Below are 22,063 nucleotides of genomic sequence, written 5' to 3' on the forward strand. Positions count from 1 at the left end.
TTCTTCTGACCAATACTAGGGAAGGGGATTCATTCGGGTGAAAGTAGTAATAGCCGCGGTTGGTGCGGCGGAAGTGACGTCATCATGGAAAGTCAACCGGAGCTTATTTCTGCCCCAACCGGAAGTTGCTTATTTCTGCCCGTTTATAACCGGAAGTTGATTATTTCTGTCCGCCTACATCCGGAAGTTGCTTATTTCTGCCCGTATACTTATTTCTGCCCGCCTGTAGTTTCGATTTTAGTTTCGGTTTCTGTTTATTATTTAATTTATTAGTTTTTTGAGGGTGGCAACACTTATTAATTTTAATATTAGTTTCTAAGGATGGCAACACTTAGAAACTGTTATTTGGGGTGAGATATTGTATATTATGAAGTAATGACGTCATCTTTTATTACATAACACATAAATGATATCATGCTTTTGATCTAGTGGCGCCATCTATGTGGGAATAAAATAACTTTAAATCTATTTTAATATTTAAATCTGTTTTATTATTATTTATTAAATATAATTAAGGCTGAGGATCGAACTCGCGCCAATCAAAAAGCCTTCGTGGGTCAGTAGTTGGATATCATAACCACTGACCCACGAATGCTTGGTTAGATATGTGTTAATAAGTTTAACTTTTGTATTTTGAACACGTGTATAAATCACAAGGGTTTGATAACGATATCATCCTACAGTTTCATCGATATATTTTTCACTTAACCTTTTGACAGTTATTAAATAATTATTTCTGCCCCTCTTAATGTTATTATAACTTTCTCTGGTTGGCAACGGTACTGATCATACACCTGTTTTGTGTGACGTGTTTTGTGTGATAACACAACTACTGATTACAGAGCGAGTCATTCTGATAAGGTATAACAAGTTGGATCTTGGTCTATGACGTGTGTGTTGAATTCAGTTCCTTTCACTTGCGCTGGTAAGTAGTTAAGCATGTGACAGTTTCATATTTTTCTGATTGGCTGTTAGAGTTATATTTCCTTTGTTGGCAACGATTAATACTGTGTTGATTATAATTTCCCTATCGTATATAACAAGTTCCTTTGCTCTGGCGTATGTAGTTACTTCGTGAAAATTGTTAATATTTATTTCTTAAGTGGAGTTTTACAGTCTTTAGATAGTTATGGAAGCCAACTCTTCATTAAAAAGAAAACACGATGAAATTCAAGTAAGTACTTCTATATTTTTTTACCCTTATTTTATCTTCATGTGTAATAATATTTTTATTTAATGTTAATAGATTTTCCAGGCTAAACATAATTTTTAACTTCTTTTACTAAATGTTTTTAACACTCCTATTCGAAACTTATCCTTATATTTTACTTTTAAACTTTACATTAAATATTAATATACAATTTGCTTAGAAATTATATTTTACTCTTAAACTTTACATTGTATATTAATATACAATTTACTTAGAAATAGTAGTTCGAAATAATGTAGTTAATGTCTAAACAGTAATTAGGTTTTGCTTGTTTGTTGTTCTTGGTGACTCAAAAAAGTGTTTCTTTTTATTTTATTAGGATGAACCAAAGAGGAAAGGTTTGTTCCAGGAGGGAAACTTTCCAGAGTATTGCTATCCAATTGGTGAGGACTTATTCGTTTTGGCCAGCACGTATAACAAGAAATCAGCCATTCATATACGAAGGTTTAACAGATATGGAGACTCATACTATCCTTCAGGATATGGTATAACTCTACAGCCTGAACAGTATAATACTTGCTTCTGTCATGGTCCACCGACATGTATCTTCGGCATTGCAGACATCAACATGGCTTTGGAAGAGATCCCTCCAGCTAATCCCCGTGAAAAATTTTATGTGCTGATGAATGACGAGGGAAAGTATCTGCTAGTGGACGAATATACCTGCAGAAGTGGCCGCGTATACAAGCACGAGACGGAAATCAGTTTCAAACAGTGGAGAGAACTACAGAAGTGTCGAGATAGTGTGACATTCGGCTATATTAATTTAAAATACAGGTCCGTGGACTTTTTGAACATTTTTCAAGAATCCACCCATCAACAGTGTCCAGTGGTGCCAAAGAATTCAGACATCAACGAAGCGGGTCCTGTTATGAAAGATTGCCTGAAAATTGTGTTGTATAAACATATTGGACTGAAGAAAGGTCTGAAGCCAGTAGACAGATCTGCTGACTTTCTAGACCAGGTTGTGTGCAGTGTTCACGATTTCAATGAATCTTGTTTGGACTTACATGTGGAGAATATTGCTCTGGATTTTAATAATGAACTAAGTGAACGAAGGTTGTTTAGACAACCCCTTAAAGACTTTTTGTGTGAAGGTTTTTTAAAAGAAATCAAATTAGATACTTTATTAACTGCTGCTAAAAATGATTTTTGCAAATAAAATAACTTAAGTTTTAAAATATTTTGTTGTTATTTTTATATTTTGTAAAAATTACTGTGAACTTTTGTTTTCAGAGGAAACGAGATTTCTTTTTTTCAGCAGGCATGAATTTTCTTTTTCAAAATAATACTTTTTTCAGGTTCTTAAAATAGAAGAAGAAAAAATTATTGCTGCAATACAATAAGGAAAACTATTTTATACTTAAATAGGTATTATTATTTAATTTTATTGAAATTATTGTATACCGTTATTTTTTAAGAATGTTTATGAGAGTTAATTTTAACTGTTAGAAATAAAACTGTTATTAGAGAAAAAATATTTTTGAAATAGGTTATGGATCATTTACTTTCATCAGTTTATACGAAACCTGAACATCCAGGAAGTTTTGGAGGTGTAAATGCTATTTATAATTCTGTGAAAGGTAAAGTGAAGAAAAGTGACGTTAAGAAATGGTTAGAGACTAAAGATTCTTATACTTTGCATAAACCTGTGAGGCATAAATTTAAACGTAATAGAGTGATTGTTGGAGGTATAGATGAACAATTTCAAATTGATTTAGTTGACATGCAATCTTTAGCGAAATTTAATAATGGCTTCAAATATTTGTTAACTTGTATAGATTGTTTCTCAAAGTATGCGTGGGCTATTCCTATTAAAGACAAATCAGCCAAAAATGTATTGCCAGCTTTAAAAACTATTTTTAGAGAAAGAAAACCTGAGAAACTGCAATCAGATAAAGGAACAGAATTTACTAATAAACTTATACAGCAGTATCTTAAAAATTTAGGAGTTCATTTCTTTACAACGAATAATGAAACTAAATCAAGTATTGTTGAGAGGTTTAACCGTACTTTAAAAATGAAGATGTGGAAATACTTTACAGAATATAATACGAAAAAATATATTGACGTCATTTCTAAATTAATCGATAGTTATAATCATACCAAACACAGAAGTATAAAAATGGAACCAGCCTCAGTGAATATCGATAATCAAAAAGAAGTATGGAATAATTTATATAGTGATAAGGTGAATAATGATAAGCCTGTCTTTCAAATAGGTGACACTGTTCGCATTAGTAAGTCCAAACGTCATTTTGAAAAAGGATATGAAAATAATTGGACACGAGAATTATTTGTTATAGATAAAATAATTCCACGAAATCCTATAGTTTATAAATTGAAAGATTTAATGAATGAATCAATCGAAGGTACCTTTTATGCAGAAGAATTACAAAAAGTAGTCGATTCTGGATTTTATCCAGTTGAAAAAATAATTAAGAAGAAAAAAATAAATGGAAAGATGCAATATTTTGTTAAATTTCTAGGTTATTCCGATAAATTTAATGATTGGGTGACGGATGTTCATAAAGTATAAATAGCGAAACGTTTTCGTTAAAGGTTCATTTTTAAAAATGTCTTTCTACGTGACGTTACCTTCTGACAGCTCAACGCGATTCTTTCCTGATAATAAAATCTCTCATTTCAAAACTCAATTACCTATACCAGTGGATTTAAGAGGTGAATGGGAAGTAGGCCTATCTGAAATCATCTATCCGCATTCTTGGCTGAACGTAAATGAAAATAATAATTATTTTCGATACACGACTAGCAATGGTAATATCGCATCGACTGTTAAGCAAACAATTGATGTGGGGTGTTATGAATCAATGTTCGATATTGTATCAGCTATACAACTTGCTTTACCTAAAAATCCAAGTCGGTTTACAATAAATTACAATAAAGCTACGAAACGAGTAAAAATTAACGCCGTTCAAGGTAGTAGTCTTCATTTAGAGAAGTTAGGTGAATTGTTAGGATTTCAACGAGATGCAGTCATTACGGGTAACCAGAAAAGCGACTTTGTGGCTGACGCATGGTCTAATTTTTCAGTTTTCTATGTGTACACAGATCTTATTTCACCCCAAATTGTCGGAGATACACAAGCTCCTTTACTGCGGATCGTCCGAATAAAAGGACATGATGGTGAAACTATCAGTCAGTATTATGATAGACCTCAATACTTACCCTTAACGAGACATTCATTTCAAACAATTCAAATCGAACTCAGACTGAATTCAGGAGATTTTGTTCCGTTTGAAAGAGGTAAAGTGATGGCTGTGCTGCATTTCCGAATGCGACAAATACTATAAATATTGAGTGTTTTTTTAAAAAGGCTTCATTTCAAGATAAGTAGTCAAGATGAAAGTACCTTATGTTTGCTGTTCCAAGAAGTTGGAGGACCATTATGCTTCCCAAGCGGGAAACGGTTTACCTTATTATCGTGGTGTGTCGTATCAAAAAGGTTATGGTCTGGGCGGCATATTTAGACGTCTATTTAGAGCAGCCCTACCATACATTGTTCGCGGGTCAAAAACTGTTGGAAAAGAAGCATTAGTCACAGGATCACGTGTTATGTCCGATGTACTAGCAGGCCAAGATTTGAAAACATCAGCCAAAAATAGAGCAAAAGAGTCGGGTAAAAATCTGGCCAATAAAGCTCTTGGGAAAATACAGTCAATGATTGGCAGTGGACGCTATAAAAGAAAACGCAAGACTAAGAAAAAGATCATTTCATCAAAGAAACAGAAAGTGAGAGGACGTGATATTTTCGACTCATCATGACGTTTCTTTTAAAAGGTTCCCCGGAATGTGTGAAGTCTGAACTGGAATTGTTTCAAATGCCCGGCACGCAAACAGTTATACAAAGTGGACAGTGGGTTGAATTTCACCCGTTATCGAATGTGTTTGATGGCGGACCCGTTGAATTTCATATATCAGGTTCTGGTGATGAATTTATTGATCTAAGCCAAACTCAGCTTCACGTACAAGCAAAAATTTTAAAAAACGATAATACCAATTTAACAGCTGATGATAAAATTGGTCCAGTAAATTTATTTCTGCATTCTTTGTTTTCTCAAGTGGATGTTTCTTTAAACGACCGCATTATATCTAATTCCAGCAATACTTATCCTTATCGATCTTACATTGAAACACTTTTAAACCATGGTTATGACAGTAAAACCTCCCAATTGACGGCCGAACTTTATTATAAAGATTCAAACGATGGTCTTAAAAAAAGATCAGATTATTTCAAGTTAAGTGCAACTGTGGATATGATTGGTTGTATTCATAGTGATTTGTTTCATCAAAACAGGTTATTATTAAACATGGTGGATATAAAAATTAAACCAACTACTGACCCACGAAGGCTTGGTTAGATATGTGTTAATAAGTTTAACTTTTGTATTTTGAACACGTGTATAAATAAAAACTGTTTGATATCGATTAAACTGTTTTTTAAGTGGGTATAGCCTCCACTGCTTTTTTCTAAGTGGGTATAGCCTCCACTGCTTTTTTCCAAGTGGGTATAGCCTCCACTGCTTTTTTTTCAAGTGGGTCGCCTCCACTAGCCAGTCCTATTCTATAAATTTAAAAGCCGTAAGGAAGGGTAGAAAAATCAGATGGGTCAATTACCCTTTTATCATATACCATCCTGTAATTTTTTGTCTCTGCAACATTGACCACTTTTCTCTTCTTCGGTTGTCGTGTAATCTTTGAGGGGTTGTGAATAGGAATAGTAGCATCTTGATCTAATGAGCATACCAGATGTTTCACAGACTCAAAATTCAATATAGCAGAGTTTCTAGCATTTAATGAGAAGCCTCTCACTTTACAACAGGTTTTACCAGCCCTAGTGGTGTAGGCGTAGTTCTTTGCTCCGCCTGAAAAATATACACTAATAATAAAAGAACTCATAAAAAGAAATACAAATTAATAATATTTTTACTAAATATATATTTACCAGACACGAATGTAGTGATTACGTCACCATCCAGCTCATCTGTAAATTCTCTCAAGAAGTTACCCAAAGGTGGATCATTATCACCATTAGTAGCGTAGATAATTGAGTCTGTATCGTGATATAACACGTTCTCTCCTAATTTATCCATTTCTTCGTACAACTTAAGGCGTGCCCAGGCTGTGGTAAATGTTGCAATAAAGATGTTAGTGGAGGTGTCTTGCTCTATAAATTCCGTGTGGGATTGCCACTGCAAAGCGGCAACCTCGGGGGTAGGGAAATAAACATCTTTAACCTATAATTGAAGCAAAAAAATAAATTAAAATTTTTTAAAGAAACTATGAAACTTATCTCTTTTCATTTAAAATACAATATACCTTTTTGGTAGAATCCGACAATATCTTATTGAATTCGGGAAGATCGTGGACATAGGTCAAATGAGTTTTGGAGAGGTTCATTCCCCATCTAAAATATAATAATTATAAGATATACATTACGTAAAAATAATATCAAAGTACAAAAAAACGAGCTATTACACACCTTCCCCAAAAACTATTCAAAAGCAATTTGGAAATTTGTCTGAGACCAGGATTCATCATAATTTTGTCGGGATCCAATAAAATTCCTTCCTTCTCTTCGTAATCTTTAATATATTGCTCTCTTTCTTCTGCTGTATCACACCCTCTTGGCCAACCGCTACTCTCTTGCTTAATTTTTAAAAAGAGATCAATATAAGAGCGGAAAAGTTTATCCGAGCTCTCATTGAAGTGATAGACCTCGTAAATCTGCAATAAAAATAGAGAATTGCAAAATATAAAAAAAATTTAGCTTATTAAAATGAACAACAAAAATGTATCATGAAACTTACTTTTTCAACTCTGTAACCTTTATCTACAGCTAATTTCACTTCTTCAGATACCCATGTACCGATTAGAGAGCGTTCCTCGTCTTCGTGGTTGCAACGCAACTGTGTCATACTCTCCACACAAGTCCTACACAGAGGAAACATTAACTTTCCATTACATCTGTAGGGAAGCACAGGTAAAAAGAGACCTCGTGGGGGAACAACTTTGCACTTTATTATTCCGAAATAATTGGATATATCCTGGAAACTAGATGTAATGATTTCAGGGTGACCGGTTGGGTATCTGCAGTATTTGTTGACCTGTAAAAATAGTATGTTAAAATATAATAACATTAATAGAATTTTTAATCTATAATTGAAAAAAATAACAAAAGTTTATTACCCATGGATATAATGATGTGAAATCCACATATTTTGCTTCACCTTCAAAAAATAATTTTAAGGCATTCGTCCTTCCACCGAAAAAGGAATCCCGAGGGTTGAGTCTTTCCTGAATTTCATGATTATCTGCGAATATCCTCAATTCTACATTTTCTTTCATCATGGCTTTAAATCGGTGCTCCCATAACTCAATTACCTCATATCCTGATGATCGAAATTTATCAGAAGTTTCCTTAGTTTTGGCCAGTAAAGTTGACATGGGGCATTTCTTGAAAGGGTGAATTGTATCTCCCTCATAACAGTCTGGACATCCATGATAAAAACAGCCCTGTTAAAAATAAAAAAAATCATAAATATTTAATCAGACAATCATTTTATACAATGAAAGTAATCATACATTAAAATAAACTCACGTGAAACTGGTATATGGTATTTGTTTGTCTGCAAAATCCATCAACAGACACACCTCCAATCTTTATTTCCCCACTTCCATTCAAAGCGTGTTCAATCGTGATGTCTTGATCAGAAGCAACAAAATCTAACCATCTGATCGCATCAGAGCTGTAGTTGGTACAGTTGATGTATCCATTTACAGGAACCATCGCTATTGTACCTGATTGCAAATGTCTACTCCTGTAGACAGCCATGCAGGTTGACGCAATAGTGATATAACTGAAGGGGGAAAAAAAGTGAGAATCACTCGTTTGAGCTAAATTACAGTATAGATTAAATGAAGTAATAGAAACCTACCAGAATGGGTCTACACCAGATATTCTGATCATCTCTTCTCTAAATATAGAACAACTTCTCCTCAAAATATCTACATCAGATCTAAACATAAAACAAAAGGCATTTTTTTTTCGATGCATTAAGAAACACACACACAAAAGAAGTAATAAGTAATCGGTAAATATTAAAACAACTAATTACCTACAATACTCCAACATTTCTTTTTGAAAATCAAACTCTTTATCTTTATTTTGTTCATACCAGACAAAAAACTCGGACTTGGCTTTACTAGACATCGTGTCTGGACAAAAGAAAGACGATTCAGGAAAAGGACCCACATATGCCTGATTTTCCCTTCTATTAAATAAGTGTGGAAAATATCCTTTTTTCAGCTCAGTGAGGCCAAAGCAAGATGGTAATTTTGACAGACTCATCGGGAGGAAATTGATCGAATCGATGACACTGATGCTCAAAGTCGAGTGTCGAATGCTCATAACTTTAGCTCCATTTGGAATAACATCGGGTGTTAATCCTTGCTCTAGTAGCCACGCCATAATAAACTGACCATCAAACCTAGAAAAAATATAAATATATAAGCTTTCTTTTTTGAAATGCATAAAAAAAATTTTTAATTTTCATAAGAAATCATCTTACCCTTTCATATTGTGAGCAATGGCTGTAAACTGTTTGTGAGTAGGGGAGAACAGCCATGAACAAAACTCCTGTAGCGCTGAGTACCCTTTAAAAACTCTCTCGTCACCGTTAAAGTATTGTGCAACAGCATAATTAACTATATGCTCTCCTGAGCTCTGGTCAGTCTCGAAATCAAAATAAATTATTTTCTCCGATGGCCTCTTCACATCAATTTTGCGCAGGTGACATAAATGTGTATCTGTAACAAATTCGCCACACGATACACACTTCGATGTTCCACATCGATGGAGCTCGCGAGGGCATGTCTTCCTCAGAATTACTTTTGAACACTGAGGGCATTGGTAAAGCTAAAATAAAATTGAATAAAATATAAACGAAATATCATAAGCATTTAAAACCAAATTAAAAATAATAAAACATAAAATATATACATTAGGGCATTGGTATAGCTGAAATAAAATTAAATAAAATTTGAAACAAAATATTAAAGGCATTTAAAACCAAATTAAAAATAATAAAACATAAAAAATACATACTTTATCACAAATTGAAAACTTTTGCAGGTTCTCTTTCGCTTTATGATACATAAAACATTCTTCGGATCTACATAAACGATCGCAATCATTACATCTTCTAGGGTTGTCAGATGGAGAACACTCCGTTTTTCTGCAAATGGGACAGATGGTGTCACAATAGTGATTCTCTTCGTGGTCATAGGGTTTTTCACACCCTTTGCAGTAAAAGTTTGATGCATAAAACCCCTTGAGGGAAGTGATAATATCATAGTGGCCGTCATGTAACCATAAATTGATACGTTTCCTGCGTGGATTCTCACTTTTATATGACATCTAAAAATTAACAAAAAATATACTAAAAATAATACTAAGATATGAAAAAAACGTGAATACCAAAAATAAAATAATTCAATCAAATGAAAATTACGTTCACGTGATAATTTGTAACGAAAAAAATTTATACATATGTAATACATTTTTAAAATGATTTGAATTCTTACTGTTTAAATAAAAATTATCCTCTGGAATTAAGATTTAGCAATTTAAAAAAAAATAAAAAATAAATAAAAGAAACATTATTCATAATTTATATGATTAAAAGACGTAAATATACAAATGATAAATGAATTAGATTGCTAGTTAAAACTATCTTGTTTAATTAGAGATACAAGTTAACATGATTTAGAAGACATGTGAATAAAGTATTGATTAATCTTAGATAAATAAAATAAAAACTTACCCTGTTTGAATTTGTTGTTGAGAACACCACAATTTGCGTATCCAGGTAGTTTTCAAAAACTGCAATCTCTCGATACGTGCACGGTCCTATGGACACTCCAGCGTCTTCGTGCAACTTCCTCGCACGATTCAAGAGGGCAGGACGTCGCTTGTCGCGTAAGGTATTTATTGCCTTCTTATCTTGGTCGACATGAGCTATAGCTCTAAGTATCGCCTTAGCGCAACAAAGTCCTTCATTATCAAAATCTATGGTGATTATTGAGCTTTTCCTAAGTCTGTCAACATCTGCATTAATTACTTTCAAGTGACGCCCAGCTCCAACATCCCTCCTTACCGTGATGACATCCACTAAGAATCCGCTATCTAGCTTTATCTTGTCCTTACTCTGCAGGACTTTCAATACTACGGACAAGAGCTTCTCCAACGTAAATTCGGAAACAGGCATCAGGGTGGTCGAAATCGGTTTATCTAGTCCGTCAGCTTGAATGCAAAAACGGACTAAGTCGGTGGGTTTCAAATTGTTAAAAGTCCTGTCCATTAATAATCTAAACAGATCTCTCACTGCTTCCTTGGCTGTAATTAAAGGACGATCTATCAAATCACTAGGCAATTTATCGACATCTATGCGAGCCCGATATATTCTCTCACTGGCTTGATATCTGTGATTTTCCCTTTGGTGCAATGGTTCCAGTATAATAGCATCATTCAACTAAAAAAGAAAAAAAAATTAACGTTAGACTTTAAATTAAAAACATTTTTTAAAGTTTCTCCAGGATTATTCTAAAAAGAAATGTGTAATTAATACATGTTTTATAACTTAATATTTCATAATTTATTATATATTTAAAATATTATTCACCTGCAAACCGGACCCATGTTGATGCACAACGGAAGGCTCTTGAAGAATTTCAGAAGCATCAATTCTCTGAATTTCCTGTGAGGCATCCAAGAAACTTTGAGTTAGAGTATCCCTGAACTAATATAAAAAATATTAATAATTTGCTTTTAAACTAACTAGGAAAAATTAAATAAGAAATAAAATCAACTTTTTAAAAAATACACACCAAATAATCATCGCTATCACTTAGCGCAATATTTTCATCTGCGAACAGCGTTCTAGATGACCAGTCGTCAGTTTCGACAAACAACTATAAAAGTAAATAACGATACACTCATTTCTAATTAAAATAAATAAATTAAACATCTAATAATTTTTAAAAAATTACCTCATCATCTGATTCATTAAAATTAAAACCTGATTCATTGAAATTAAAATCAGTTCCATCATCACACTATAAAAATAAGATAAAAAATAGCTTCAAAATCTTTAAAATTAAATTAACAAATGGAAGTAATCAGAAAAAAATTAACTCGTTAATGTTAAAAATAAAATTAATAAGTAAACGCAAATAAATTATTAATTCAAATATGTAGTTGTATCATAAATAAAAACAATTTTTCCTTCAAATATACAGTTAAACCATTAAAATTAAATTCAATAAATAAATCAAAACTTAAAGATAAAACTCAAATAACTAAACTTAATGGTATAGGTTCAGAACCGACATACAGAAAAAATATTTAATAGTAAGTAAAATTAAATAAACTTTAAGATAAACTACAAATAATTGTATTTAAGATGCTTCACATAATTTTGACAATATAGAAAAATATAATTTAAATAAAAATTGTTTAGTAAAATAATGAAAGAAATATTTCTTACTTTTTCAGAGTCTCTTGACCGCTTTGACATAGTTTATCCTATATAAGACGAATACACCGAAAAGAATAATACTCTGAAAAAATAAACTAACTCCAACAAAACCACTACACATGGAATAATATTTCCAACATAATTACTATCCGTGAAGCTGCTCTATATATACTGATTGTTATCATCACTATTGCTCATAGATAAGCTCTAACTATGTCCTTCCCATACCCTCGTGTATATAGATAAACTATATCCTTACAGTTGTGATTAACTAATAAAATACAGATTAAACTCAAAGGATAAGTAAATCTATCATGTTAAATTTTGTGAGAAATTGTTATAATCCCACGCTCAATAATCAGTGATAAAAATGTACCACACCGGATAAAACTCAAATGTCGCATAGTAAAATTTATCTTCTAAAATTTCATGAGAAATCTTCGCTCTGTAATCAGTATGAAGCACTATGTTATACTTTATATTATGACTAATTGATAAAACGTGGATAAACCCCCAAACGTCCCGGACAGAAATTATCGGTGTAAAATTTTGTGAGAAATTGATCTGTTCAAGTTCCGTAATCAGTATCCGTTAAAGATACTTTTTAAATGTACTCTCAATTTGAAAATAAAGCATGTTAATTGAATTATTATAATATTGAATAATAATAAAATGAATATGTTTTTGAATATAAATGAAATTAAAGCGGCAAAAATTCCCATGACATGTTTCTTAGATTTAAATTAATTCATTTGTAATTTTAAGGAAATTTGATATATAATATAATGTAAATATGTCGTTATTCATTTTCTAATAGAAAATAAAATAAATTCAAATATTTTTGCATGAGATTAAAAAAAATAAATATTTAAATATAATAATTAAATTATATCAGTTGATAAATTATAAGTTTAAAGATGAAACAAGTTTATTATTGTATTTTAAAATATGAATGAATAAACACTGTAGATATATATTAGTTTTTTAATTAGATAATAATTTTTTTCATAAAAATAAATATAAAATTAATGAAATTTATATTTCTTAAATATCTATATTAATATGTGTTGGAGCTCTTGCAAAACTAAAAATTGAGTGCTATCAAAACCATCTGTACAGTTTTCACGACCCCTACTTGTCATTGCACTAAGCGTAGGAAGTTTTTCGTGGTTTTCCTCTTCATATAACGTGAGCACTCACAAAGTCCTCTTCGAAGACATGTATTATCTAAAGATCTAGGAGTTCCCTTGTCTTCTGGGTTATGACAAGATTACATTGATAGCCGTAAATCCAAACGAAGGTGATAAAATAAAATCTGCAATTGTATACTTAATTGATAAATATCTAATCTTATAAAAATAACATTCATTGATTTAAAATTAATATGCCTTTCAGTCTAATACTTTTAATATTCAAATATGTTTTATTATTATTATTTATTATGTAATAATTAACACGTGTATGGTCACAACCGTTGCCATCCAGAGAAAGTTATAATAACATTAAGAGGGGCAGAAATAATTATTTAATAACTATCAAAGGTTAAGTGAAACTATATCGATTAAACTGTATTAAGATATCGATATCAAACCCTTTTTATTTATACACGTGTTCAAAATACAAAAGTTAAACTTATTAACACATATCTAACCAAGCATTCGTGGGTCAGTGGTTATGATATCCAACTACTGACCCACGAAGGCTTTTTGATTGGCGCGAGTTCGATCCTCAGCCTTAATTATATTTAATAAATAATAATAAAACAGATTTAAATATTAAAATAGATTTAAAGTTATTTTATTCCCACATAGATGGCGCCACTAGATCAAAAGCATGATATCATTTATGTGTTATGTAATAAAAGATGACGTCATTACTTCATAATATACAATATCTCACCCCAAATAACAAAGTTTCTAAGTGTTGCCATCCTTAGAAACTAATATTAAAATTAATAAGTGTTGCCACCCTCAAAAAACTAATAAATTAAATAATAAACAGAAACCGAAACTAAAATCGAAACTACAGGCGGGCAGAAATAAGTATACGGGCAGAAATAAGCAACTTCCGGATTTAGGCGGGCAGAAATAAGCAACTTCCGGTTATAAACGGGCAGAAATAAGCAACTTCCGGTTGGGGCAGAAATAAGCTCCGGTTGACTTTCCATGATGACGTCACTTCCGCCGCACCAACCGCGGCTATTACTACTGGTGAAGAAGAATTTTTTTTTTCCTTTTTTTATCACTGGTATATTTGTACACTATTGATGTACAGTACTGTACTATTAAGATCCTGAATGATGCTACCCAAGGGGCAACATTTGAAACAACAAACGGGAGAAGCTGGATAGATCTTACCCTGATCAAGGGTAACCTATCAAGCAACATCCAAAGCTGAAGATTAATAACAGACACGGCTAGCGATCACAACTACCTATTGATCAGCATAGGCAATATTGAGACCCAAACCAACAGCAGTGCATACCACCTAAGCACAAAGGGTCTCAAAAAGGTAGCTAGAAAAGTAAAGAATAAAAGAGAGGAGATCATGGCAGAGATCAACAAATGCAGGAGTGCTCAAGACATCTATCACGCGGTTGAAGTCGCCACCGACGTTATAAAGGAAGTATGCAACACGCATCTTCTAAGAGTCCCAACTAAACGGGCACCTTGGTGGGACATGGAACTAGCCATTATGCGAAAGAAAAAAAGGGCACTAAGGAAAAGATACCTCAAAGCAGATACACCAGATGCAGCTCAAATGTTTAAGATACAATTTAAGAAATGCTCAGCAGAATACAAGAGTAAGATAAGAAAGAAGAAACTTGAGAGTTGGGAAAGATATTGCACTGAAGTTAGCAAAAAGAACCTGTGGGCCCTACCATACAAACTTGCTCGAGGCAAAACGAATAAGAGAGTGAAGATTAGTGAAGTGGATAGAGGCGATGGCTCAAGGACGAGACAGCGTCAACACCATTCTCCAGGTGTTGTTCCCTGGAGATAATAGTGCTAACGAAGGAGCAGTACATAGGGGAAAGCGAATAGAATCAGAGAAGGCAGAAGGCGGGTCAGACGATCTGCCATTCAAATCCGAAACGTCATTAAGAGCCTGTGCCATAAAAAGGCACCAGGACATGACGGAATAAAAATGGAAATCTTAAGGGAAATACACATAGTATTTCCTGGACTAATGACGTCGCTTTTAAGCAAGTGCCTTCTCTTTCAGCACTTTCCGAAACAATGGAAAGAAGCAAAGTTAGTACTGTTTAATAAACCAGGAAAAGATAACACAGATCCGAGAGCGTATCGTCCATTCTGTCTTCTGCCTGCAATGGGTAAGGTTTTGGACAAGTTAATGACTCAGAGGATGTACTATTGCTTCAGCAGTAAGAGCTTCCTAAACCCAAATCAACATGGGTTCAGAGCCGGTAAGTCATGCGACACGGCACAACATGGCCTATTGCAAACGATCAAAGAGTACCAGAATAAAGGCTTGCAAGTGAATGTTGTAGCACTAGATGTGCAAGGGGCATTCGATACAGTTTGGCCCAGGTATTATAAACGAAGCGGCAAGAAAGTCCTATCCGGATAACATCCTTAAGCTTGTTTGATCATATTTTCAGGACAGAGTCATCCTCTACCACCTTCCATCGGAAAGTATTAGAATCGAATCGGACAGAGGTTGTCCGCAGGGATCTTGCAGCAGACCGCTCTTCTGGAATCTAGTTGCAGATAGCTGTCTGGAACTGGAGCTACCGGAGAATGCGAGACTGCAAGCCTTCGCGGATGACATAGTTTTAGTCATAGCAGGCACAAGTATAAAAAGCATGCAAGTACTGGGAAATGCAGTGCGTCAGAAGATATTCGAATGGAGCAAGTTCTTTAAACTGGTCTTTAGCCCGTCAAAGATGACTAGCATGCCGGTAAATAGAAGGACATATAGAGAAGAAAAATGCTGACGAGACATCCGCAACTAAGTTGGGACGGAAAGAGAATTCCCGTAGTAGAAAGCTTTGTGTACCTAGGAGTTAGATGGGACAGGCAGGTGAACTTCATCCCCCATTTTAAGGAGATGAATATCAGAACGGACAGCCTAACTCTGCAGCTAAGAAGAACTGCCAAAGTTCTATACGGGAGACAGCCTGGTCTCCTAAAGCGCATCTATGCAGGCAGCATAGAAAGAATGGCTCTGTATGGCGTGGGTGCTTGGGGTAGTAGATTAGACCGTAAAGGTGTCTGTGGCATTATGGGAAGGATCCAAAGGACCTTCCTCATAAGTATGACCAGAGCTTACTGCACGGTGGCCACAACCACGGCGCAAACACTTAGCGGTGTCATGCCTCTCGACCTGAGAGCAAAATGCGAATATCTCAGATTCATGCTGAGAAACTCAAAGGGAACCCTGATCAATCAGGAACTACCGTGTGATGTCGATCAATATGAAACACCAATTGACATATGGGCGTACCACCCGGCCCAAAGACCTAGTGTCCCCTACGACAGTGAGAGACCAACTGGCAGAGGAATTGAAATATTTACTGACGGTTCAGGGATGGATGACAGGAAAGGTGCAGGAGTGGTAATTCTGGAAAATACGGAGTTAAAAGATGCAATTATCGAGAGGCTCGATAATGAGAACTCAGTCTTTCAGTCAGAAATGGCCGCAATTCTGAAGGCTCTTCAATGGTTCAACAACAACGAAGCGAAGTTCAGCAACATCTACACAGACTCCCTTTCATCACTTCAAGCCCTGAACGATGTTAATAACAAAAGTAAGCTTGTAAACAAAGCAAAGAGAGAATATAATAAGCTCACGAGCAAGCATTGTCACGTGAGATTGCACTACGTAAGGGCACACATAGGCATAGAAGGTAACAAGTTAGCCGACTATGCGGCAAAACTCACCCTCAAACTACCCCACCGCACTCTTGCCTTGCGAAAGCCGTTCTCACTCCTTAAAAAACAACTAAGGAACAGAGCTATAGAGGAATGGCAAGAAAGATGGAGCAACCAGAAGACGAAAGGTAGAACTGCAGAGAATATTATCAAAAAGGTGTCCACTAAGACCTGCATTGGTAATGAGTTTTGCGTCCAACTCATTACAGGACACGGAAGGTTTCCATCATACCTTCATAAAAGAGGCTTTCCCATCAGTGAAAACTGCAACCTATGCGACGTAGAAGGTACAGTAGAGCACTACATAAGGGAATGCTCTCTAACAGAACAGCTTAGGAGGAAACTTGCAAAAGGTGATAACACCTTAAGTGGAATCCTCTTAAAGGAAAGTAACAAAAAGGTGCTGATTGACCTCATGAGACAAGTGGCTGACCATGTTGAGCAGGTAGCTAAGTAAGGTAGGGATAACCGCTATAGGGCACACGGCAGTTTCTGTTACCCGTGCCTCGAGCACATCCAGGTGGAACGTGTCCGCTTAAAGCTTCACGCCACCTGTCTGCGGGAATTAAGAACCATTCTACCTTCTTGGACCACAGCAGGAATGAAGGCATGGACCGGTTCAGTCAGGGGGGTCAACAAAAATAATATAAAAACAAAACAAAAACCCCTGATGAATCGAAGTCCAACCCGACACAGGGTGGGTGGGATCGCAGTGGTTAAAAGCGAACGTTGATTGTTCCAAGTCCCCCGTGGGGGGAGCTAGAGAGAAGCTGAAGGTCTCTCCAGAAAACGTGCCTGCGGCTACTACACCGGCGTTAGGGCGAAAACCCATGCGGGGGTCGCAGCACGGAGTAAGAATGTACTATTAAGATATTTTTTCGAGAATACATTTATAGAATATCGAGAATTTTTATCGAGAATACATATAATCAATGTCAATAAAATCTGCTAACACATTTTGACATAGAAGGAAAAAAATGGTGGTAGGTGGGAAGTAGCATGCCCAACCATGCAACCATGAGTTGTCCATTACCGGCTTACAATTGACGTACTTCCTGACTGCCACTTTGCTTTGATCTTAGTTCAAACGACACTCTTCTAAATCTGAGTATGCTGCTTACACTTTAAGTTTTTTTATTCTGGTATAACGTACAGAGCTGTTCCCCTCGTTACTGACTTATTCGAAGAGCTGGACTTTCTATATTCTTTGACTTATCTGAGATTGTTATCTGTCAATCACATGACTAACAAATCGGGGAATCGAGTCGAAACCAGGATAATTCCTCCATTTCCTTCAACACATGAAGTGTTTCAAAGGTCCTGCACTCCCCTATTTGTGAGCCTGGACTATTAAAATACAATTCACTCAATCATGGATTGATTGCGGCACCATAAAGCTGCTTACCACATAAAGGTTCAATAGGTTAAAATACCGTTTAGTTTTGTATTGATGGTTTTTTAACCATACTAGTTGTAAACGGTTTCACAACCGTAAAGATAAGAAAAAAATTACCCTATTTTACTGTAAATGTAGAATGAATATTCCAACAGCATAATGGTTCTTGGGCAAAATTTCATGCGCGAATTCTATCATGAACAAAATATCACCTGATCAAAATATCGATGCTAAAGTTTAAGTAATTAAAAGCAATAAAAATAATAGCTAAAGATATTGAACAAATGATGCAAAAAAAGTTTAATTAAGAATACATATATCCTTCACAACCTGCAGATCTGCAGATTTTGAAGAAGTAAAAGAATTTCGAGCTTAACTTTATTTTGAACACTTCTATTCAATATGCACACACTCAAATATAATATACACGCCGCCTCAACCGGATTTTCATCGTGAGAGAAAAAAAGTATTTTTCAAATTAGCATTTTTCTACATAATTATTTATAAATAATTAAATAATAGGGAGATTTTATTATCAGTCAATGACTATGTCTTAAAATAAATTAGCTTAATATCAGTAATTATGAGTAAATTATTTAGAATCAGGTAATTAAATCTTTTCACATTTAGTAACCTTAATAACTTTTAACCTAATGATCAGATTATCACGTACCAGGATTCAATTTTAACGGTTCAAACACCTGACCTCAAATATGATAATTAATTAGTCGAAACTATATTTAAATTTATGAAGTCAGGCACAAAAAGTGCTTCCCTTAAAGGTGCTTAATTTCTTACAAGGATTCGGATTTCAGTCAAAATATGGGGTGCAGTCACAATCTGGAAAATATGTCCCCACTAATTTTTTTCTGGACAGCTATCGAGAGCTCGTAAACCTTGATGTTATTTTTACTTTTTTGTGTGTCTGGCTTCCTCTAGATATTTTTAAGCGATTAGAAAAAAAAATTTCGCCCAATTATGTAATCCGCTTATCTAAAAATACTTCCATGCAAAATATAATGTTTAATAACTATTCGATTCTCTTCAGTTTCCGTGATATGGCGAAATACGTTACAAGTGAAAATAACATTAAATATTTTAAACTCTCGACAGTTCTCCTGACCAAAATATTCAGAATCTATTTTTACTATTTCGGCTACCCGCCATATTTTGATAGTCCATATAAAAAGGTATGTTTAATCAGAAAAAGTATGGTTTTTGGTTTGATTTCAAAACTTGAAATATCGTCTGCACTAAAGAATTATCAAACGTGAGGTTGAGCCCTCGATACATTAAGATTGAATCATGGTGCGTGAAAATACGATAATGAGCTTAATACGAAAATACGAATAATGAAAATACGATCCGCTTTTAATTTTGCAAACTGTATATTGTATCATTCAATGCATTTCTGTTAGATCTGTAAATCAACATATTTTGTTTTTGTTTTGTTTTTTTAACTTACGTATCACGATACAAAATACCTAAATTACCGACTAACTTTTTATGGTACTGATTATCAAACTTTTATTATTTTCCTCTGCAAAATAGATTTTTTTTCAGATCCTAAATCTAAAACTACATCATTAAACAATTCGATTTTTCCAATAAAAGAACTAGCACATACCAATTGTGAGTGTATTTATACAAAAGATGTAATTATTACTTTCTAACTGTACCCGATATCACTAAGCATGCTGATATAAGAGGAGCTTGGAGCAATGTAAACCACATTTTCAAATTGTTCAAGATTTTTCAAGAAAAACAATTTTTCAATTGTTTTTTCTGGAGAAAAAATACGATTTATATATAGGCAATAAGATGTATCTGTTGATAGTGTTATTATCTAGTGTAGACTATAGAAACTTGTAAATCACCTATTTGGAAACAAGAAAAGATATGTTTTAAAAATGCTTCTATGGAAAATATCTGTTTTATGATTATATTGTCTCAAGCCTTTCATATCTAACTCTACTACGACTGAAAAACCTTTTGAATAGAAACTATTAATTAAATATTCACTTTTTTTCAAAGAACGAATCTTTAAGACACATTTCAGCTTCTCTTCTCTTTACGTTAAGTTAATTAGTTAATATTATGCATACTAACGGTATTCATGCTATATTTAAAAGATTCAGACGCTATAAAATAGTACATTTCAAAACAATTAAATAATTAAATGTTAAAAATGAATCTGTATTTATGGAATATTTAGTCCAATAAATAAAAAAAGCAGAACACACTTTTATTGATTATTTAACAAATTTTTATAGGGTTTACTCAAATATCTTACTTTTCCAGAGTCAATAATTTAATTACCTAGTGAAGAGAAAACAAATACGTATTTCAAACTGAGATATTAAATTACTCCCTAAAATTACCTGAAGTTAATATGCATTCTCTTAATATGCATCATTCTTGAATTCCTTGGATAAGAGAATAAAGTACTCAAGCTTACTAAATTTCATTTTCGCATTACTTCAACTACTGTACTTAATACTCAGTTTTAAATAAAGGAGATAAAGAGTTTCCTAATTCACTTAAAAAGAAATCAATGCAAATTAATATTTTTTTAAAGAAATAATATTTATGTAACTGTTACTTATCTTTTTTTTTTATATACCACATGGGCATTTCTTGATGGAAGATTTATTTAATAAATTCTATTGATAACTTTTATCAACTGATGTGTAATTATATTTTTATGTAAATAAAAGCAGAAGTCTATGTTTAAAGGCTTATTGTATATAAATATATTTTTGAACTTAAACCCCAGATTCTGAAAAATATTTAATCAAATTTATATATGTTAGACTTTAGGAAAAAATGGCAGGTGATGTTTTGAGATTATATTCCGTTTGAAAACGTTAGAGGCCCCATAAAGTTGTAATTCAATCACTGTGATAACGATATACAATAGAAGATAGCAATTTTCCCTCAATGAAACTTGCACATTTCGAAAAAAGTAGCAAATGAATAACGAACTGTGTTTTTTGCGAGCAAACGGAAGTAACTGTGTCTGTAAGCTGACTTTTAGCCATTCTTAGAATCGCTACCAAACTTTAAATTCTACTTCGAACAAATAAAAATCAAGAAATCGATTATCATATAACCTTTTTATATTATTAATACTTTGTCCTAGAAAGAATAAATACCCTGATAGTATAATTATTGTTTCTTTCTTTTTAGCTTCATGTTTGCAAATAAATGTACAGTATATTTCCACCATTCACTTGTTTACAATTTGCACGTTAAATATTCACAAGACAAACGGGTATTGACAGAGAACAAAAATTTGTAAAATAGTTTCAATAAAAAAAAATATGCTTTTACACCATCATTAATTTTGCTAATTGAGTAGTACTCATTTTTGAGCTGAACTTTTTTAATTTTTCAAAACTTTTAGAAAACGTGTATATTAAATTATCAGTAACCACCTCAATGAACATAAATACACAAAACATGTATGACAAAACATGCATCCGAGACAACTTATCATTTTTTTTTCTGTAGTAAAGGGTAATTACATTAGAAAATAAGCTGTTCGTTTATTTAAAATACATATTTGTATTATTCTAAAACTAGTTAAAATTAAATTCTTTTAAAACATGTCCAACAAAAAGCCTAAAAAAATTTCGCTAACAAGAATTTTAAGAAAAATGAGGTAAATGTCATCTGCTTTCAAGCAAAACGTGAACAATCAAATCTCTTGAGACTACAAGAATAATTAAAATTTGATTTAAAATAGTAAGAAGAACAATACTAGCTAAACTTCCGTTTACAATAAAAAATTTCTCAAGTGAAAAAAAAATAATTTACCCTCAAAGCCATAAAGACCATAAAAATACAATCTGTCCACAGTTTTTTTTTTCTCTTAAAATATGTGGCCTCTGATCGCAAATTAATATTGTGCTTGTAAAAATAATTTTCATTCCGAACCATCACGTAGTTTGTTGATTCAAGGCGAACAGTGGAACGAGGCGAAGAAGTATAGTGCTACCTT

General features: G+C 33.5%; 5 protein-coding genes across 8 annotated transcripts; 2 read left to right on the forward strand and 3 right to left on the reverse strand.

Moving 5' to 3' along the window:
* The first annotated feature begins 604 nt into the window (after nt 1–604).
* LOC122269881 (putative uncharacterized transposon-derived protein F54H12.3) lies at nt 605–5,556 on the forward strand. Of its 2 annotated transcripts, none has more exons than XM_043045022.2 (2): nt 605–1,174; nt 1,530–5,556. In XM_043045022.2, the coding sequence occupies exon 2, from the start codon at nt 2,706–2,708 to the stop codon at nt 3,747–3,749; it is 1,044 nt and encodes a 347-aa protein (XP_042900956.2). In that variant the 5' UTR covers nt 605–1,174; nt 1,530–2,705; the 3' UTR covers nt 3,750–5,556. The 2 variants fall into 2 exon arrangements, with proteins under 2 accessions (XP_042900956.2, XP_071039949.1); XM_071183848.1 differs by having other exon boundaries at nt 611–1,174.
* LOC139426132 (uncharacterized protein F54H12.2-like) lies at nt 4,993–5,592 on the forward strand. The gene has a single exon (XM_071183889.1). It carries the CDS (start codon nt 4,993–4,995, stop codon nt 5,590–5,592), a length of 600 nt encoding a protein of 199 aa, XP_071039990.1.
* Nucleotides 5,593–5,685: 93 nt separating this feature from the next.
* On the reverse strand, nt 5,686–8,383 carry LOC110282806 (uncharacterized). The gene is made up of 3 exons (XM_071183849.1): nt 6,551–8,383; nt 6,177–6,468; nt 5,686–6,096 (listed from the first exon to the last, which is right to left on the reverse strand). Exons 1-3 carry the CDS (start codon nt 6,629–6,631, stop codon nt 5,804–5,806), a joined length of 666 nt encoding a protein of 221 aa, XP_071039950.1. The 5' UTR covers nt 6,632–8,383; the 3' UTR covers nt 5,686–5,803.
* Nucleotides 6,683–8,702, reverse strand: LOC122269882 (uncharacterized). The gene is made up of 6 exons (XM_071183890.1): nt 8,350–8,702; nt 8,170–8,250; nt 7,833–8,091; nt 7,421–7,747; nt 7,042–7,338; nt 6,683–6,958 (listed from the first exon to the last, which is right to left on the reverse strand). The coding sequence occupies exons 1-6, from the start codon at nt 8,700–8,702 to the stop codon at nt 6,683–6,685; spliced, it is 1,593 nt and encodes a 530-aa protein (XP_071039991.1).
* Nucleotides 8,703–8,747: 45 nt separating this feature from the next.
* Nucleotides 8,748–12,132, reverse strand: LOC107452960 (uncharacterized). Of its 3 annotated transcripts, none has more exons than XM_043045023.2 (7): nt 11,779–12,132; nt 11,282–11,347; nt 11,120–11,203; nt 10,915–10,989; nt 10,057–10,764; nt 9,339–9,650; nt 8,748–9,149 (listed from the first exon to the last, which is right to left on the reverse strand). In XM_043045023.2, the coding sequence occupies exons 1-7, from the start codon at nt 11,806–11,808 to the stop codon at nt 8,799–8,801; spliced, it is 1,626 nt and encodes a 541-aa protein (XP_042900957.1). In that variant the 5' UTR covers nt 11,809–12,132; the 3' UTR covers nt 8,748–8,798. The 3 variants fall into 3 exon arrangements, with proteins under 3 accessions (XP_042900957.1, XP_015925081.2, XP_042900958.1); XM_016069595.3 differs by having other exon boundaries at nt 10,915–11,031; nt 11,779–12,127; XM_043045024.2 differs by lacking the exon at nt 11,282–11,347 and having other exon boundaries at nt 10,915–11,031; nt 11,779–12,128.
* Between the last annotated feature and the right edge of the window lie 9,931 nt (nt 12,133–22,063).

The sequence above is a fragment of the Parasteatoda tepidariorum genome, chromosome 8, assembly GCF_043381705.1.
Source record: "Parasteatoda tepidariorum isolate YZ-2023 chromosome 8, CAS_Ptep_4.0, whole genome shotgun sequence".
Taxonomy (NCBI): domain Eukaryota; kingdom Metazoa; phylum Arthropoda; class Arachnida; order Araneae; family Theridiidae; genus Parasteatoda; species Parasteatoda tepidariorum.

Bases quoted from the DNA above. Each gene is read 5' to 3' on its own strand.
- LOC122269881 (XM_043045022.2), top strand. From the start codon at position 2,706: ATGGATCATTTACTTTCATCAGTTTATACGAAACCTGAACATCCAGGA.
- LOC139426132 (XM_071183889.1), top strand. From the start codon at position 4,993: ATGACGTTTCTTTTAAAAGGTTCCCCGGAATGTGTGAAGTCTGAACTG.
- LOC110282806 (XM_071183849.1), bottom strand. From the start codon at position 6,631: ATGAACCTCTCCAAAACTCATTTGACCTATGTCCACGATCTTCCCGAA. The intron at 6,469-6,550 runs GTATATTGTATT...CTTCAATTATAG, and splicing joins TGTCGGATTCTACCAAAAAG to GTTAAAGATGTTTATTTCCC. The intron at 6,097-6,176 runs GTAAATATATAT...TATATTTTTCAG, and splicing joins AATCACTACATTCGTGTCTG to GCGGAGCAAAGAACTACGCC.
- LOC122269882 (XM_071183890.1), bottom strand. From the start codon at position 8,702: ATGGCGTGGCTACTAGAGCAAGGATTAACACCCGATGTTATTCCAAAT. The intron at 8,092-8,169 runs GTAGGTTTCTAT...TTCCCCCTTCAG, and splicing joins TCTGGTGTAGACCCATTCTG to TTATATCACTATTGCGTCAA. The intron at 7,339-7,420 runs GTAATAAACTTT...CTATTTTTACAG, and splicing joins TCACATCATTATATCCATGG to GTCAACAAATACTGCAGATA.
- LOC107452960 (XM_016069595.3), bottom strand. From the start codon at position 11,808: ATGTCAAAGCGGTCAAGAGACTCTGAAAAA. The intron at 11,348-11,778 runs GTAAGAAATATT...TTATTTTTATAG, and splicing joins GGTCAAGAGACTCTGAAAAA to TGTGATGATGGAACTGATTT. The intron at 11,032-11,119 runs GTGTGTATTTTT...TTTTTATATTAG, and splicing joins GTGATAGCGATGATTATTTG to TTCAGGGATACTCTAACTCA.